This window comes from Engraulis encrasicolus, chromosome 3 (genome assembly GCF_034702125.1).
Source record: "Engraulis encrasicolus isolate BLACKSEA-1 chromosome 3, IST_EnEncr_1.0, whole genome shotgun sequence".
In the NCBI taxonomy this organism is placed as follows: domain Eukaryota; kingdom Metazoa; phylum Chordata; class Actinopteri; order Clupeiformes; family Engraulidae; genus Engraulis; species Engraulis encrasicolus.
The window spans coordinates 56170354-56188798 of NC_085859.1; the positions used below are offsets into that span (position 1 = coordinate 56170354).

At 45.2% G+C, this 18445-nt stretch overlaps 2 protein-coding genes across 2 annotated transcripts in view; both read left to right on the plus strand.

Annotated features, from left to right (window-relative positions):
* The window catches only part of LOC134446386 (phosphatidylethanolamine-binding protein 4), a 148639-nt gene extending 146326 nt beyond the window's left edge, over positions 1 to 2313 (plus strand). Inside the window, exon 7 of the mRNA XM_063195748.1 lies at positions 2083 to 2313. Within this exon, the coding sequence (XP_063051818.1) occupies positions 2083 to 2174 (92 nt within the window). The 3' untranslated portion in view covers positions 2175 to 2313. The remainder of the gene's footprint in view (positions 1 to 2082) is intronic.
* A 6380-nt stretch (positions 2314 to 8693) lies between these two features.
* Positions 8694 to 18445, plus strand: part of egr3 (early growth response 3) — a 28765-nt gene continuing 19013 nt past the window's right edge. The window contains exons 1-2 of the mRNA XM_063195747.1: positions 8694 to 8876; positions 9421 to 9520. The gene's annotated coding sequence lies outside the window, so the exon portion shown is untranslated. The remainder of the gene's footprint in view (positions 8877 to 9420; positions 9521 to 18445) is intronic.

Consider the following 18445-nt stretch of genomic DNA (forward strand, 5'->3'; position numbering starts at 1 on the left):
CTCTCACACACCCACACAAGTCCCCAGCCTCTTAAAATAAAGGAATAAACCAACCGTGTGGCTCATTCACTGTTGTGGCCTGTCTTGAAGTATGTGGTTGTGCTCACCAGTGAAATGTCGTCTGACCCTCCACCTCAAGGTCATGTTCACTCAAGGCATGCAAAACACGCGCACACACACACACACACACACACACACACACACACACACACACACACACACACACACACACACACACACACACACACACACACACACACACACACACACACACACACACACACACACACACAGCCACTAGTACACGATGCTTGCACGGTTGCTCTTTCCAGGATGTGGTTTGGTGTGTAGCGCTTAACTGCATGGGGTTTCCCTGATTCACAAACATAGATGCTCTGCATCATTGTTTTATTTCAGTGCTGATTGGTGTGCTATAAAAAACTCTTCTCATCCTGTTTTTCATTTGGGCATTTTTTTAACCGCAATTTAGCTTTTTGTCCCTCCCCCCCTCTCTCCAATGCCATATAGAACAGGTGAGGTCATGCCAAGTTGTGTCATTGATATCAATGTCTTTTACTTTCTTCACTTTTTTACTTGTCCACTTTACTTGTGTATTTTCTCCAAGTATTGAATATGATGAAGGCATAGCCAAAACATGTGTCTCCTGCTGCCAATTGAAAAAAGATGTCAAAAGAAGACTGATCCATTTTTGGTTTCCATTTTAAATTTTGAAACTGGCATGGTCCTGGCATTTTGTACAATGTGTCTTTGACTACAGTGTGTCTGAGTATATTTTTTTGCAATAGTTGATATCTCCCCCAGTGTGTAATGTGTACCCATTGTCAGGGCTGGACTGGTCATCTGGCATAGCGGGCATTTTCCAGTGGCCCCCCATTTTCAGAAATGTGGAAAAAAAAAACAGTTTACATTTTACATTTCAGAAAATAAGGGGCCACGATGAATCAGTTCTGCACCGCTAATTAGGAGGGGCCCCTTTAATCCAAAAGTGCCCGGGCCCTATTTCTCCCCCAGTGTGTAGTGTAGTGTGTACCCATTGTGTCTGTGCAGTATTTGAATCTCTGGCTGCCATTAAGCTGTCTCCCTCCTCCCTCGAGAAGGCCCAAGGCTTTGTTTACAGAGTGAAAGTTCCCCTTCCTTTGAAACCTAAAAACAGCCAAGTTGTGTGGTCCTGGAAGTGTGTGTGTGTGTGTGTGTGTGTGTGTGTGTGTGTGTGTGTGTGTGTGTGTGTGTGTGTGTGTGTGTGTGTGTGTGTGTGTGTGTGTGTGTGTGTGTCTGTGTCTGTGTCTGTGTCTGTGTCTCTGTGTCTGTGTGTGTGTGTATGTGTGTGTGTGTGTGTGGGAAAAGGAGTGAGGGAAATAGAGTGATTGTCAAATCGATAAAGTGATATTGTCATAGCAGCCGGATAGCCGTCTGGTGCTTGGAGAGAGAGAGAGAGAGCGAGAGAGAGAGAGAGAGACAGAGAAAGAGAGAGAGAAAGAGAGAGAGGCAGAGAGAGACAGACACTCTGTGGCAGCAACTGATTCATTTCTTCTTGCCAAAAAGTGTTCCTTGCGCCCGTTCCCACCTCCAGTATTACAGCAACATGTTTTATTTTCAGCAGTGCTGTTCACAGTGAGTCACAACTCCAAGCCACGTGCTCCTCCAAACAGCCTGAGAGAGAGAGAGAGAGAGAGAGAGAGAGAGAGAGAGAGAGAGAGAGAGAGAGAGAGAGAGAGAGAGAGAGAAAATGAACCTCAATTCTTAAAATCTCCAGTAATATAACTATGCCAGTCCAGAAGTAGACACAGTTCACAGACATATGCATACGCACTATATATTTATCTACAGTTTATGTAATACCACAGACAAACAAAATGTATCCACCGCAGATTAAGAAATGAAGGGCTCTTTTGGCAGGGCAGTATGGTGTTGTAAGACGTCTGAGTGCCGTGCAATTAGTGGTCCAGAAGCGGCGTGTAGTGAATGTTTATGAACCTGTCTGCATTTAATCTGGTTTGTTTTCATCTCTCTCTCTCTCTCTCTCTCTCTCTCTCTCTCTCTCTCTCTCTCTCTCTCTTTTAGGGAACTGGGAGCCGCAAGCATTCATTGGCCGGTTCAGACTGGGGCATCCGGTGGCCTGTCTGCAGTTCCTCACCCGTAGTTACAAGGAGTGACCGGCGGGGACGCCACCACTATACGCACTCCATGGCCGCGTGACAGACAAGGAAAGGCAAAACTAACAAAAGCATTTGCTTCTTCCACAGTGATGCAGTATATTCTAAAATAAAATAAAATCATTTTATGTCTCCCTCATTCACAGAGCACTGTACATAACTTAGCATTCTGTTAAAGTGGTGGTTCGCTATTTTAGACATTAAGCCCTGTTTGTGTGACTTCTGGGGTGAAGTAGAGATGTTCTCATCACAATTTTGACATTTGGTGCTGAACGGAGCATCTGGGTATTCAAGACTGCAGCCCCCCTACCTTTACATTGACTCCAATGGAGTACTCAAGCAATCGATCATAAAATGGCATTAAACTTTCATTTGCAGAGACATGAAACTCACCGAGTGGTCAGAGGTGGGCAGCGATACGTTGGTACGAAAATCACAGCGAAATACGCTTCCATAGAAGATATATTATCATTATTGTCCGTCTTCATTGATTGTATTGGTTTGACTAGTATTACTCCGCGCGACCGGAAATGGGAGTGGGTTTGTTTACGTTACTATCTATGGTTTGTATACAAGCTGTAGTTTTTGTAGCCAGTCCCGCTCAAAGACAGCCGTTCTACCTCGCTCCTTGATGTCTACACAAACAACACACCATCGCTACCCACTGGCTGGATGTCTACTGCTATTCAACGGCGTCTGGGAAAAAAATAGGTCCTCCAAATGCTAAACAATTTATCGCTGTCTACCACTGACCACACGGTGAGTTCCATGTCTTTTCGAACTTAAGTTTAATGCCATTTTATGATTGATTGCTTGAGTGCTCCATTGGAGTCAATGTAAAGGTAGGGGGGCTGCAGTCTTGGATGCCCAAATGCCCATTGTGAAGCTCTCAATAGTCCAAAAAGTCCACTATGCCTTCTCCACAGTCATAGTAAAAAAAATCCTCCTTCGAAGCTACTATCCTCAAATTGTCCCCTTAGCCCTTGTGCACGCACACACACACACACACACACACACACACACACACACACACACACACACACACACACACACACACACACACACACACACACACACACACACACACACACACACACACACACACATTTGTATTTCCACATTTCCCCCAACCAGACGAGAGTCCCCTTTGGCCCCTTCCACAGTAATCCCATTTACATTACATTATATTACATTACATTACATTACATTACATTACATTACAAGGGAGTGATGGCACAGCTCATTCTTGGGCTTCAGCTGAAGAGTGTAATTGCCAGTAGACAATAGGAACTGATGGAATGCCCCCCACCACACACACACACACACACACACACAGTATATTTCCTTCACCATACACACTCGGACACACACACATGCACACTGTATATTTCCCTCACCATACACACACACACACACACGCACACACATATACTGTACATTTCCCTCACCACACATACACACACACACACACACACACACACACACACACACACACACACACACACACACACACACACACACACACACACACACCCATCCGCAGACGTTGGCAGCCTGGGTCCAGTGCTGGATGGGTTTCCGTGTTTTCCCGTGTGTAGCTCGCCTCTCCTCGCCTCGCCGCGCTACGCCGCCACCGCGTTCTAAAGCTGGAAGTGCGTCTGGGGAATAGACGGTCTGTTCTGTCTTGCCAGCGACGGTTGCTTAACTGGCAAAGAAACTGTGTGCTGTGCGGCACACAAGGCTTTTAGTGAGAGTATCATAAAAGCACTTCAGAAAGCTCTGTTTGGTCAGACACTCTTTCCACTCAGACAATCGTATCATTTCATTTTTGGAAATCAGCGTGTTATCTCACTCCGCCGTCAATTTGAGCACCAACACGCTATATGCACTGATCTGCATTTCAGTTGAATCTTCAGTCTAATTTGTATGCAAAAGGAAAAAAGGAGAAAAACAAGACAGTCGAACCTGTATCGCTACGGTCCCTATGGATTGCATAATAAGTGCTTAAAATATGTGGGTCTTTTTTTCTCCTTTCCTCCCTTTCTGCCTTTCTTTCTCTCGCTCGACTCGAAACTTTGGGCCAGGCAAAAAATAGGCCCGCTGTGACCACAGACTATATTTAAAGTCCAAGTCTACACCAGTGCTGTATTTTTAACCCCTTCATTTGCATGCCTGATGCAAGTTCCTTCGCCGGGCCAGACAAGGTGTACAGATGGTGTGGGTTGAGTTAATTCTGCAAGATAAAAATAAAACGAGTACATACTTACTAGTGCACGTGTGTGTGTGTGTGTGTGTGTGTGTGTGTGTGTGTGTGTGTGTGTGTGTGTGTGTGTGTGTGTTTGTTTGTGTGTGTGTGTGTGTGTGTGTGTGTGTGTGTGTGTGTGTGTGTGTGTGTGTGTGTGTGTGTGTGTGTGTGTGTGTGTGTGAGTGTGTGCGTGTCTCGATCATATACATATGGTCTCCTCTACTAACTGACCTTAATATTCAGTCAATGAAGCAAATAGGAAATCGCCCACAGCTGACTATTGTGTAAACAAACACGCATCGATAAAAAAAGACACCGTTGAAATCCCCTGTCTGTCCCCTGCCGTCACTGGACCACATGCAGGGCAGTCGGCAAGGAAGGGACAAAAGGGTACGTTGTCCCAGGCCCATGGAGATGGAGGGGGCCCAGAATCGAATCCCCAAATTACTTTGTATGTATATGAGGGGGGGGGGGGGCTTTCAGATGGCTTTGTCCTGGGCCCAGCCAAAGCTGTCAACGGCCCCTGACCACATGGCATGCGATGTGAGATTATGAGCGTGGCGTGAGGAGGTTGCTTGCAGCGTGCTGCTGACTTAATTGAGAACAGTGTGGTGAATGAATGTGGGCCGGGCCGGCCGGCGGGCTGGGCTGGGGATTTCAAACCACTTTCCAGACACCCCAAGCAGCGCTGAGGAAAGTGAGTTTACAATCACGCGGCGTGTATAACACGTCTGGCTGGGCTGGGCTGATGGGCTGGGCTGATGGGCAGTGCTGTGATCAGGGAAGTCAAAGGGGTAGGGACAAAGGGGTCAGTTGTCCCGGGCCCAGGGACAGGATGGGGGGTATGTCATGTCATGTTGGCTGTAATACGGTGAATGGTGGTGAAAACAAATTTCCCTTTGGGGACAATAAAGGCTATCTATCTATCTATTAGGGGTCGAAATCGGGCCCTCATTACAATGTTTGTATTGGGTGATTGGCTTTTAGATCACTTTATCCTGGGCTCAGCCAAAGCTGTCAGTGGCCCTGTGGTGCACTCTGGAAAGAGGCAAGTGAGTCTAATTCAGGGCATGGGGGGGCCTTTTAGATAACTTTGTCCTGGGCCCGGCCAAAGCTGTCAGCGGCCCTGTGCTGCACTGTGGAAAGAGGCGAGTGAGTCTAATTCAGGGCCAGGAAGTACGTCAGGCGCAGGGCAGGAAGTGAGAGGTGAAAACCGAGACCGCAACGCAGGCGGAAGCCACAGTGGAACTTGAACCAAAATACTTCGAGGAGCTAGTTGCAGGGCAGGCCAAGAGGTAGTCTCGTGTATAGCAAGGGACTCTGACAAGGGGCCTTTTTGTATGTGTACTTGTGCCCATGCATACATCCTCGTTTCATATTTCAATGCAAAGCTTTCATCTTACTTGACTTTGTTTGAGTCAAATGAGTCGAGGTGCGTTTTTCCATCAAGTCCTCATTTCTCCAAGCCAAGAACCAACCAGACGACAACCGATAATAAACAAAAGTGAGTGAGTTAAGTTTTACGGAGGTAAGCTAAGCTGACCCCACTTTCAACTCGTCAGAGTGGTGGAGGGGAGAGAGAGAGAGAGGAGAGGCTGCTGCATGCCAATGGAAAGGAAAAGGTTGCCGGGAAGCTAAACTCCAGTGCCTGACCCCGGTGTCCACTGAGACAAGGGAAGGCCCGCTCGTACTTGACCCAGACCCTCACCATGCTAGCTGGGTCCCACAGACCCCCTTCCCACACGGTCCTCTCCTCCACCTCCACCCCTCTCTTGCCCAGCCCCTCTGAGGCTGATATCGGCTTCCCAACCCCTTGGAGAGACTGGGGAGGTTTCAATACTCCAGATGTCTAGAGAGGTGGAGAAAAAAAAATAGGGAGCAGGATTTAGGAGCGGGACTTTGATGTGCCAGTGATCAATGTTGGCTGGTGGTTTCATTGACCTCACGGTGGTAGTGCCTCATCATTGACCCTTAGACACACACACACGCACACACACACACACACACACACACACACACACACGCACACACACACACACACACACACACACACACACACACACACACACACACACACACACACACACACACACACTAACAGACACACAAACACTAACAGACACACACAGACGCACACACTTGGTTGTTGCAGTAGCAGGATGCAGAAAGGTAGCCAGGGGTCTTTGTTCCTTCTGTGGTTAAGCCGACGTCGGTAGCCTTCCCTATGCCCTGGCTATGAACCCCAAGCAGCCATTGATCACCGCTGTTTATGCTTTTGTTGTCTTTCACAGACTAAAGCGCTATAAGCACTCACACGCCGTTTGCTCTTTCGAAAACCAAAATCCCCTGAAAAACAAAGCGGAACAAAAAAACAAACAGGGCTGTCTCGGTGCAATAAAAATGCTTGTGGAACGCCAGAAACAAAGTTATCTCCTGAAAAAAACTTTTTTTTCTTTCATTAAAATCGTCTGGGAAATGTTTAAGACGTCTCGGTAAGAGAAGATGAGATTGTGCTGTTGCATGAAATTGTATATAGAGAATAGCAGGAAGAGAGATTAGAAAAATAAATCCGACGTATAAATCCATAAATGGAACCCTGTGCTATTTGAAAATGACACCACCAACTGTTTGTTACAGTGGCTGACAAAATGCAAATGTGACATGACATGTCATTGAGTGACACACGCACTGCAGATGAGGTACTGCGTGTCACCTGATGTTGCTCTCAAACCTCCAATGACCTTTTTTAGCAGTCACCTCAATGCCTTGTGTACCGTACCAGTGGTTTTGTTAACAGTGTTGCCATCGGACTGTTTAAATGACCTGAAATCATGCGAGATGACCGTGGGTTATCTACCATAGTGTATTCTGCAACATAGATAGATGTACATGTAAATGCGAAATGTGCTTTTCCTCTGTGCAACTGGCACATTAAAAGGGATTGAGCATTAAACTATGCTAATGCTTCTCTACATATGCATGCTGTTTCATAAGGGTAAGGTTTTACACAATTAGATGGGGGGGAGAACACATACACGCACGCCGACACACACACACACACACACACACACACACACACACACACACACACACACACACACACACACACACACACACACACACACACAGGGAAGCCGACAGAGGGGGACGAAGGGGTCAGTTGTCCCGGGCCCAGGGACAGAGGGGGCCCAGAATGGGGTTCTCATTTCTTTGTATGTTTTGGGTGGGGGGCCCTTTCAGATGACTTTGTCCTGGGCCCAGCACAAGCTGTCAGCGGCCCTGCACACACACACACCCGACACCACCACGGTACTCATAGTAATGCGTTTATGGCAGCTACAGCTCATTGGGAGAACGTAAGCATATTTCATTTTCAAAAGCACTGCCGCTCAATGCCTCCCTTGTGCCGCACACTGATGCATTTAATAAATACCTAATTTGCTCAAACTATCATAATTAAGGGAAGTATAATCGCTCTAATCTATGCAATAGCCTAACCGCAGCAAAGGTGAAAAAAAATAAGCACATTTACATTTCTATGTACATTTTAGCAGCATGGTTGGGATCAGCTCACATGCTTGGCAGGCAGGGTGATAGTGAGGTGTGGGATGAGGTCTTAAGGAGTTGCCTTTACCAGCCTACTGAACAGCATCATTTTTAGTGATGGGCCACAGTACACAGAGAATTTGCCTTCTCCGTAAGGGAGACATTAAAGGAAATCAGTGAGCCTTTTGTCTTGTTGGTACACTGGGCCTATTGAGTCTGTTTCAGACAAAGTGAGACCAGCCAAAACCTAGCTACCCCATGCCATGCCCATGCCATTCCTCCCTGACTAAACCCTACAAAAGGTGACAATGTTGGCGATGATGCATGCACACGCGACACACACACGCGCGTGCACACACACACACACACACACACACACACACACACACACACACACACACACACACACACACACACACACACACACACACACGCTTAATCTTCCAGCCTCCACATGTAGTATGCTAGAGGGTTGTAAATGACATTTTTCAAAGCTTTTCAAATTGTGTAACTTACTTGTCTTTTTATAGTCACGTTTAAGATACAGTGTGTGTACTTTACCTTTTAAGCACTGGGCGTATTGTTTTCCCACATTTCCTTTTTACCTCAACAACACACCATTTATTCCGTTCTATCCAATTCCACTTTATTACATTCTATTCTGTTCTATTCTGTTCTATTCTATTCTATTTGACCATTATTTCAAGTGAAAGGAGGTTCCACCTGTTCACCTTGCGAGTGTCTCCTCATATGCCTTCTGCCCGAGGCATCGGCTCATCATGCTGTGTAGGAACGAGGAGGCTGCGCCTCTAGGTCACTGACAGTTGACTTGCTAAGGCCCAGCTTTCCCGCAGTCTTCTCAGTTACCTCCTGAAGAGAGCATAGCGCAGCATACCAACTACTTTTACCAGGTGAGTTTCTCTTAGTGAAATGGGAGTCTTCTTTCGGTTGAGATTCGAGATGTCGAAAGCATTGGTTGTCAAACCTTCAAGATGTTCAATTTAATTGTATTTAGGCCTAGTTGAAAGAAATTGAAACACGTTGGTGTGCTTAACATTTTTGCGCAACCTTTCAATGTAGTAGTTCATATTCAAAATGTCTTCCATGTGTAAAAAAAAAGTAATTGCCTTTGTCTACCAGTCTTTATTTAATTAAACTAGTGAATGAATGCACTCCACTTGTTGCTCAATGAGTGGAAAATAAAACTGTCACATAACAACTCTTCCGGTGGTTAGCATAACTGGTGCACACCGGCCAGCTAGCTCAGGGCTTTCCTGCAAAAACAACGAAGGGGGGGAAAAGGGAGGGGGTGGGGGGCATTTGAATGGCCATCCAACCATCCCATAATGCATTCTGGAAATAACACACAACTAATTTGCCTGCACAGCCTTGAGAGCCTTTGTGTTGTTTTCCATGCAGTAGTGAACCACCGCTGATCGCTATCTCTACACACAGCCTCTGCTGGAATCCCGACATGCAAACTAACTTGGCCATGCAGGAGGACCTACTGTACAGCAGCCTACCCACCTCGCCCGCACCGCATTCAGCCAGCACGGTGAGTTGTGATGTAACAGAGGTTTCCAGCACCAGCCCTAGTAGTGCCAAAGTAGGTCAAGATGGGCTGCTGCGTTGAGACGCCAGCTACCAACTAGCATATTTCATCATTATCTCAAATGTGAACAGCGCCACCAACAGTGTTCTGTTCAGATGGGCTGTTTTGTCAAGATGAGCTGCCAATTAGCCTTTTTCGTCATGATGTCAAAGAAGTTAGAGTAATGGCTCGTTCAAAAAGTCGAGAATCCCAAGAAAGCTGACCTAAAACCTCGGGAAAGTGGGCGTGAACATTTGGTGACGCAATGTCAGATCGATAATTATCGAGGTTGATCTCAGGCGGAAGTATATAACAACGAGTTCCCGAGCTTATGTTTTGTGTGACGACACACGCATCATCAACATGGCGCCCATGCAGTATCATAAATGCTAAAATGTAATCTTGTAATCACTATCAACAACACCAGTTAATGTCATTCAATTGCAGATGCACATATGTCAGTAATGCTGGTCTCTGACTGTTTAATTCAGCCTACTGAAGCTAAAATGATATGTCGTGGATGTGGAGGCTCAAGTGGTGGTGAAAAAAAGAAAAGAGGACCAAAACAAAACAGGCACGATTCCCGATTGTTCTGGGATCTGTGCCGTTCATGCACCAAAGTCCAGAACTCGATTGTCACGTGAGTAGTGTCGTCAGCTGTCTCGAGAGGTCCCGAGCCAGTGAAGGCATCATAAGCTACATTGGAAGGGCAGCCGTTTCAGGCAGGAAATTGTCGCGTGTATACACACGTGACAATTTTCTGCCTGATATATAGACTCACCTGCCACTTTAATTTGCTTTGCTAGTACTGGGTTCGACCCCCTTTGGCCTTCAGAACTGCCTTAATGGTCTGCAACAGTACTCCGTTAGGCTGTAGCATTGTAGCAATGCTCAACTGGAACTACTGTAAGGGGCCCAAAAAGTGCCAAGCAAATGTTCCCCACACCGTTACTCGACCAGCCAGAAATGTTGATACAAAGCAGGATGGTTCCATGTTTTCATGTTGTTGACGCCGAATTCTGATCCTATCATCCAAGTTTTGCAACTGAAATTGAGACCAGACGTTTTCCAATCGTCCATAATAGAACAAGGCCTATGCAGTGGTCTCCTTGCCTTGTTAACACCAGACCTAATCACAAGTGAGATTAGGTCTGGGGAGTTGCCTATTGTAAATTCCATAGGGGCCGGAATACTTGGCTATTATGACACACTGCCCTGCTCTCAGATTGGGCAGAGAAACTGTAAAGGTTGGAATGCTTGGCCATTATGACACAGGGCCCATGATCTTGGACGTTATGAGTCATCCTCGACAGACTGTCTTTCAGATCGAAACGATTGTGTAGAACTAAAGGCAGTATGGGAGTTCCCAGGCTAGTGGTCTCCAACTGCTAAAGGTGTAAAGAACCCAGTAGCCATGGTTCTATTATTGTTTTGAATTGTTGTCATCCATACGAGATATGAGAATTCCATTGTTATGATTGTTGCTGCTGTTATGTTTTCAACATTCTGAAGAGCAGTCAGAGCTTAATGAACCCGTAAGTGCACCAATTCCTTTCGGTGGTACCAGTTTTATGTATATGAAGAGAAACAAATAAACCACATGAACTTGGACCAGCAGTTGTTGGAAGGCCATTATTATGGGATCATTACAAAAGGTATATACTCGATACGCAGGATACAGTCCCTTGTCATTCTCACCACCTTTTTTATAAACTTATATATTAAAAACAACATAATAAAAGAACTAGTGCATACTGTATTTCATATAAAATATATGAAATTATCCATGTTAGGACCTGTAATCAGACTCTCCCCCTCCCTTCAACAGTTATGGACTGCATCATTGTGTGCTTCACAAAGCCAACAAAATACATGTAAGCAAATCTGCAAAACTACCCCATTATTTGGATCATTGACAAAATTGTAATAGAAAAGTAGTAAAACACAATTTGGAGGAACATGCATATTTTTGTGCAAACAATGTAGAACCAATGATTTAAAAGGTGCACTGTGTAATATATTTAGTAGTTTATTTCCAGAATTTCTGCTGCCCATTCACAAATGATACTTTCCATAAATGTTAACCACCATCGTGAAGTTTCTGGTGGTATCAATGTATTCTTAATGACGCTATTGCACTTTTCATACATGAAGAGGGATCTTCATGTCCGTCATTTTTAGCTGCAAAACTTAGTATACTTATTCATACTAGTAAATAGTTAAATAGTTTCTCTGAGCAGCATATTTGCAATACTCTGGTCACAATTCAACACAGTGCACTTTTAAAGTGAATGAGTTTAGTAAAGTTTAGTGAGTTTAGTGAAGAGCTTATGGTGATTTCTTTATCAAGCTAAAAAAATATGGGGCAAATCCATCCACCTGGTCAGAAGTTATGGACGACTTAAGTAACTTACCTCTATCTCTTGTCTACTCCTGTGTAGAATGAGTGTCTTTGGGATTGTCATGGCCAAGATTACAGCAGTGGAACTTTGGTTATTGTGACATCATAATAACCATCTGCATAAGTAGCTTGACTAGTTTCCAAATTCGGCCATCTTGAATGCGGCCATCTTGTATTCAGCCATCTTGAAAGTATTGGCCTCCAAAATCTAATCTGTTCATGAACCTACCCTTGTGCATTAGCACACCAAATCTGGGATAAATCCATCCATCCCTTCAAAAGTTATTGCGTTAACATGACCTTACGTGGTGGCGGTGGCAGATGCAGCGGTGGCACAGGCAAAACTAGAATGGGCACTCGGTAGAGCGCAAACCTTCGCCTACGCCACTTATTTTTTTCTGGCCATCTTCAGAGTGTGGGGCATACCATTCTCCAAATTTTGGTGTTAGTTTCATTTAAATCGGACTGGAATATCGCAATATTACATTTTTGGCCCAGTCGTGACCTCTTATTCAATTCAGCATGCACACGTTGTTCTGGCATATAGTGCTTGGCAAAGAAAAACGTTTTTGACCTTTTCGTGACCTTGACCTTGACCTTTGACCCAATCACTCCCTAAAAGTAATCGATTGTTCCTTGGGTCATGACCAATCATCCCAGTAAATTTCATAAAAATCGGCTCAATATACGTTTTTGACCTTTTCGTGACCTTGACCTTTGACCCAATCACTCCCAAAAAGTAATCGATTGTTCCTTGGGTCATGACCAATCATCCCACTAAATGTCATAAAACTCGGCTCAATTTATGTTTTTGACCTTTTCGTGACCTTGACCTTTGACCTTTGACCCAATCACTCCCAAAAAGTAATCGATTGTTCCTTGGGTCATGACCAATCATCCCACTAAATTTCATAAAAATCGGCTCAATTTACGTTTGTGACCTTTTCGTGACCCTGACCTTGACCTTTGACCTTTGACCCAATCACTCCCAAAAACGAATCGATTGTTCCTTGGGTCATGACCAATCATCCCACTAAATTTCATAAAAGTCGGCTCAGGTCTGTCTGAGTTATACGAAGTACAAACAAACATTTTTACCTTGACCTTTGACCTTTGACCCAATCACTCCCAAAAATGAATCGATTGTTCCTTGGGTCATGACCAATCATCCCACTAAATTTCATAAAAATCGGCTCAGTTCTGACTGAGTTATACGAAGTACAAACAAACAAACAAACAAACAAACATATTCACAAAATAAATAAATAAATTAAAAAAATACACGGCGGGCAAAACATAACCTTCTGGCGAAGGTAACCATTACATCTCCGACGCTCCGCGTTTCGGGGGTATAATTATACTAGGCCTATGCAGTCGTCTCTGACTGCTAAAGGTATATCCCCAAAACGCGGGATCCAGTCCCCTATCATTCCCACCACCTATTTACACCCAATGCAGATGGCAGAGGTGGAAAGAGTACAGAAAATGTGTACTCAAGTAAAAGTATCTTTACTTTGCCTAAATTCTACTCAAGTACAAGTAAAAGTACCTATCTAAAAATCCACTCAAGTAAAAGTAAAAAGTACTTCACATAAAATGTAATTTGAGTAAAAGTACTTAGTTACTTTTAATTAGCTTTCCTCTTGAGAATGTCATGTTTATTTTTCTTGAATATCGTCCTCCATAACCTCTATCTCTTGCTTGGCACCAGCCATCATCCAATACATTGATATCAAGATAGTAAAATAGTGGAAATGCTGTGTGCCATCCTGCATAATCTTTCATTTACGGCGGATTGTGGCATTATTGTGCATGGCATTTTGTCTCTCAGTCAATTTTTTTTACTCAGTACTCAGGCCAGGTTCCAGTGTAATTGAGTAAAGTACTTGGGTCAAAATGTACTCAAGTACAAGTAAAAGTATTAATTTAAAAAATTACTTAAAAAGTACAAAGTATTCATAAAAGCTACTCAAGTACAATATTGAGTAAAAGTATTTAGTTACTTTTCCACCCCTGGCAGATGGTTATTATGATATCACAATAACCAAAGTTCCATTGCTGTAATCTTGGCCATGAGAACCCCAAAGACACTCTTATTCTACACAGCAGCAGACAAGAGATAGAGGTACCAGGTAAACCGGGTCATGTACCTATTATGAAGTGTAATTTCATCAAAATCTGTTTGGACAGGCTGTCCATGTTTAGGTTGAACAGGGCTGGAGATAGAAGCCCCCCTTGACTTATTCCATTGCCTATACTGAAAGGAGTAGATAGGCTGTTTCCCCATTTCACCTGCATATATTATTTAGTGTATTAGTAAACCAGAATACTATGGTGCATCTAGGTACACTCCTAAGCATGAGCTTAGCGAAGAGCTTGTGGTGATTTTTTTTATCAAGCTACATTTTTTGGGGGGATATCCATCCACCTGATCAAAAGTTATGGACGAGTTAAGTAACTTACCTCTATCTCTTGTCTGCTCCTGTGTAGAATGAGTATCTTTGGGGTTCTCATAGCCAAGATTACAGCAATGGAACTTTGGTTATTGTGACATCATAATAACCATCTGCATTGAAAATGTTCACCATTCATAAATATGTAGCTTGACTAGTTTCCAAATTCGGTCATCTTGAATTCAGCCAGTGTTGGCCTCCAAAATCTAATCAGTTCATGATCCTACCCTAGAGCATTAACACACTAAATCTGGGACAAATCCATCCATCCATTCAAAAGTTATCGCGTTAACACAAAAGACATTACGCGGCGGTGGACGCGGCAGACGTGGCTGTGGCAGTGCACGTAAAACCATTACATCCCAGACGCTCCGCGTTTCGGGGATGTAAATAGAAAACTATTGTTCAATTGTGGTGAGCCTGTGCAATTTGTAGCCTCAGTTTTCAGTTCTAAGCTGACAGGAGTTAGCCTGGGCAAAAAGCCGACTGTTGACTCCGTCAATCAGTCTGGCAAATTCCATAAGGAATCCGTCTCCGTGGAGGGTAGTAGACGGTCTGATCTTACTCTATCATTTAAATTAATTGGAGTTCCAAACTCAAATTAAAACCCATATTGTGCTTTATTAGCATGCCTGTTACGATATAGCGTCGCAAAAGCAAACAAATAACAAAACGAAAGTGTGAATATAGTTACCTTAACCAATCAGTAACGGAGCTTGCAGGTGAGTTCCGCGTCATCACTCTCAACTGTGTGCTGATTGGCTAAACACTGAGTTAACCGAGCTCGAGGCTTTTGCCAGACGATGTGCGGAGCCAAAATCTTTGGGTGGAGTACATAGGATGGCGTCGCGAGGCTAGAGAGGAGTGGCACCCTGTGTGGTCTTCTGCTGCCATAAACCATCTGCTTCAAGGTTCGTTGTGTTGCACATTCAGAGATGCTCTTCTGCATACCTCAGTAAGGAATGGTTATTCAAGTTACTAGTGCATTTCTATCAGTTCCAACCAGTCTGGCCATTGTCCTCCAACCTCTGACAAAAGCAACGCATTTTCGACCACAGAACTGCCACTCACTGAATATTTTCTCTATTTTGGACCATTCTCTGAAAACCCAACAGATGTTTATGCATGAACATCCCAGCAGATCAGCCCTGCCGTGGCCAACCGGTAGGGCACTCGCCTGCCATGTGGCTGACCCGGGTTCGATTTCCGGCCCGGGTCGTTTGCCGACCCCTCCCCGTCTCTCTCCCAATTCGCTTCCTGTCCGCCTCTCACACTGTCCTATCAAAAATAAAGTCGAAAAAGACAACAACAAAAAAAAAAAGAATATCCCAGCAGATCGACCGTTTCTGAAATACTCAGACCAGCACGTCTGGCACCAACAACCATGCCATGTTTGAAGTCACTTAAATCACCTTTCTTCCCCATTGTGATGCTCGATTTGAACTGCAGCAACTCGTCTTGATCCTGTCTATGCTTAAATGTCTTGTGTTGCCATTATGTAATTAACTGGTAAGAAATTTGCATCAATGAGCAGTTGGACAGGTGTACCTAATACAGTGGCTAGTGAGTGTATACACTACAGTATGTACACAGTATATACATACTCCAGCGGATGCAACTCATGCCTTCGAATGCATCAAATGGAAAGTGTTTGACGCCTCATGAAAACAGGCCCATGGGCTGTTAATATAGCTAAGACCCTAACTCTACCCCCTAGGGGCACAACTGTAGTGTGTTGAAATCAGGACCGGATTAATGCACAGGCTAGATATGGCTGAAGTTAAGAGGCCACCACCTGCCAGGGGGCCCAGATTGGCCAAAAGTAAAAAAAAATGCAGACTTGTGACGAGATGTGAAAGATCAATCTGTCGGCCCTACCATGGTGCTAACGGTTGGGCCTTCGGCTGCTATGCAGCTGACCTGGATTTGATTCCAGCCCTGGTCCTTTGCTGACCCTTCCCGGTCTCGCTCTTCCCACTTGCTTCCTGCCAGCATCCTCACTATCCTATCAAATAATCCCAATTTTTTTTAAATCATCTATCGTGTCAAGTATAGTTTCAGATATTACTAATACTCCTGTCCATAGTCGGCAGACATATCCTTAATTCCGAGCTGGTAATCATGACTCTGCCTATGCAACCTGTAGCCTAGCCATGTTAATCCGGCCCTGGTTGAAATGTTTTGGTCGCTCAGCTCAGTGGGTAGCTCCCAACGTCGTTTGGCTGACCTGGTTAAAGTGTCATGCACTGTGTGTCTGTGTGTGTCCCAGTTCATGCTAGAAAGTCTAGGAAATGCAAATTCGGGGGAGCGAGTGTAACGTTTGGCTGGTGGCCGCACTTCTGCTGTTGGGATTATGTTTCCACTCACACAGAGAGAGATAGAGAGAGAGACAGAGAGAGAGAGGCCGTGCTCCACTTCCTTGTTGGAAAGTGCTGTGACAGCAATAATAATGAAGGGCTGGTCTCTGCGGTTCCGGTTGTAAAGAGGGAAGGAGGGAATCCCCACCTTCATTTGCATCCCTAAAAGAACACGCATAGGAAAGGGAGTCCAGTAGACAGGACACACTGGAGATCAGTGTTTCTCAACAGGGACTCTACAGCCCCCCAGGGGGCGTTGGGGAGCCCTAAGGGGCGGGCGTTGCGGGGTGGGTGTGAGGCCAAGGGGCTAAGGTGATGAAGGTTGAGAATCACTGCTGTAGATAGATGTGGATATGTTCACATGAATGGGGCAGCCATGGCCAAATGGTTAGAGAGGTGGTCTTAAGGTAAGAGGGTTGCAGGTTCAAATCCCACCCTTAGTTCTCCGTACATGGCTGAAGGGCCCTTAAGCAAGGCTCCTAACCCCACATTACTCCAGAGACTGTGACCAATACCCTGTAAGTATCTGTAAGTCGCTTTGGAGAAAGGCGTCAGATAAGTGTAATGTAAATTACCACGAAGCTGTGACAACACCTCTCTGCTAAACGACCTGAACAGTTTCTTTGCCCGCTTTGAAGCACAAAATGACACTCACCCACAGAAAACTCCCCCTCCCCCCCATGATCAACCCCCTTACCTGTCCTCTGCCAGTGTTAAGAGGACACTGGCCACCATCAACCCACGCAAAGCAGCTGGCCCAGACAACATACCAGGCCGAGTGTTGAAGGATTGTGCAGAAGAGCTGAAGGATGTCTTCACAGACATCTTTAACATCTCTCTGGAGCAAGCAGTCATCCCATCACTTTTCAAAGCTGCTACCATCATACCTGTGCCGAAGAAATCATCACCATCATGCTTCAATGACTACCGTCCTGTAGCACTGACGCCCATAATCATGAAGTGCTTCGAACGGCTAGTCCTGTCACACATCAAAGCCACCCTACCCCCACCCTAGACCCCTACCAGTTCGCATACCGAGCCAAGCGATCCACGGAGGATTTAATTTGCTCTGCCCTCCATCCAGCCCTCACCCACTTGGACAATAAAGACTCATATGTGAGAATGCTGTTCATTGACTTCAGTTCAGCATTCAATACCATAATAAATACCACAACAACTCATCAGAAAAACTGGACAAACTAGGTTTCAGCACCTCCCTCTGCAACTGGCTGCTGGACTTCCTGATGCAAAGACCACAAGGCAGTACGGGTAGGGAACAACACCTCGAGCACCCTGACCCTGAGCACGGGGGCTCCGCAAGGTTGTGTTCTCACCCCCCTGCTGTTCACGCTGCTGACACACGACTGCACAACGACCCACAGCACTAACCATCTAGTGAAGTTTGCGGATGATACAACACTGGTGGGCCTCATCACCAAGGGCGATGAGACTCACTACAGAGAAGAAGTAGACCTGCTGGCCAGATGGTGCAAAGACAACAACCTCCTTGGTCTTGTTGACAACTTCCAAAGGGTCCAAAAACAACTGCCACCACTGACCATCGACGGCGATGCTGTGGAGAGAGTGAGCAGCACCAAGTTCCTTGGAGTGCACATCAGCGACGACCTCTCTTGGACCACCAACACTACATCACTGGCGAAGAAGGCCCATCAGCGTC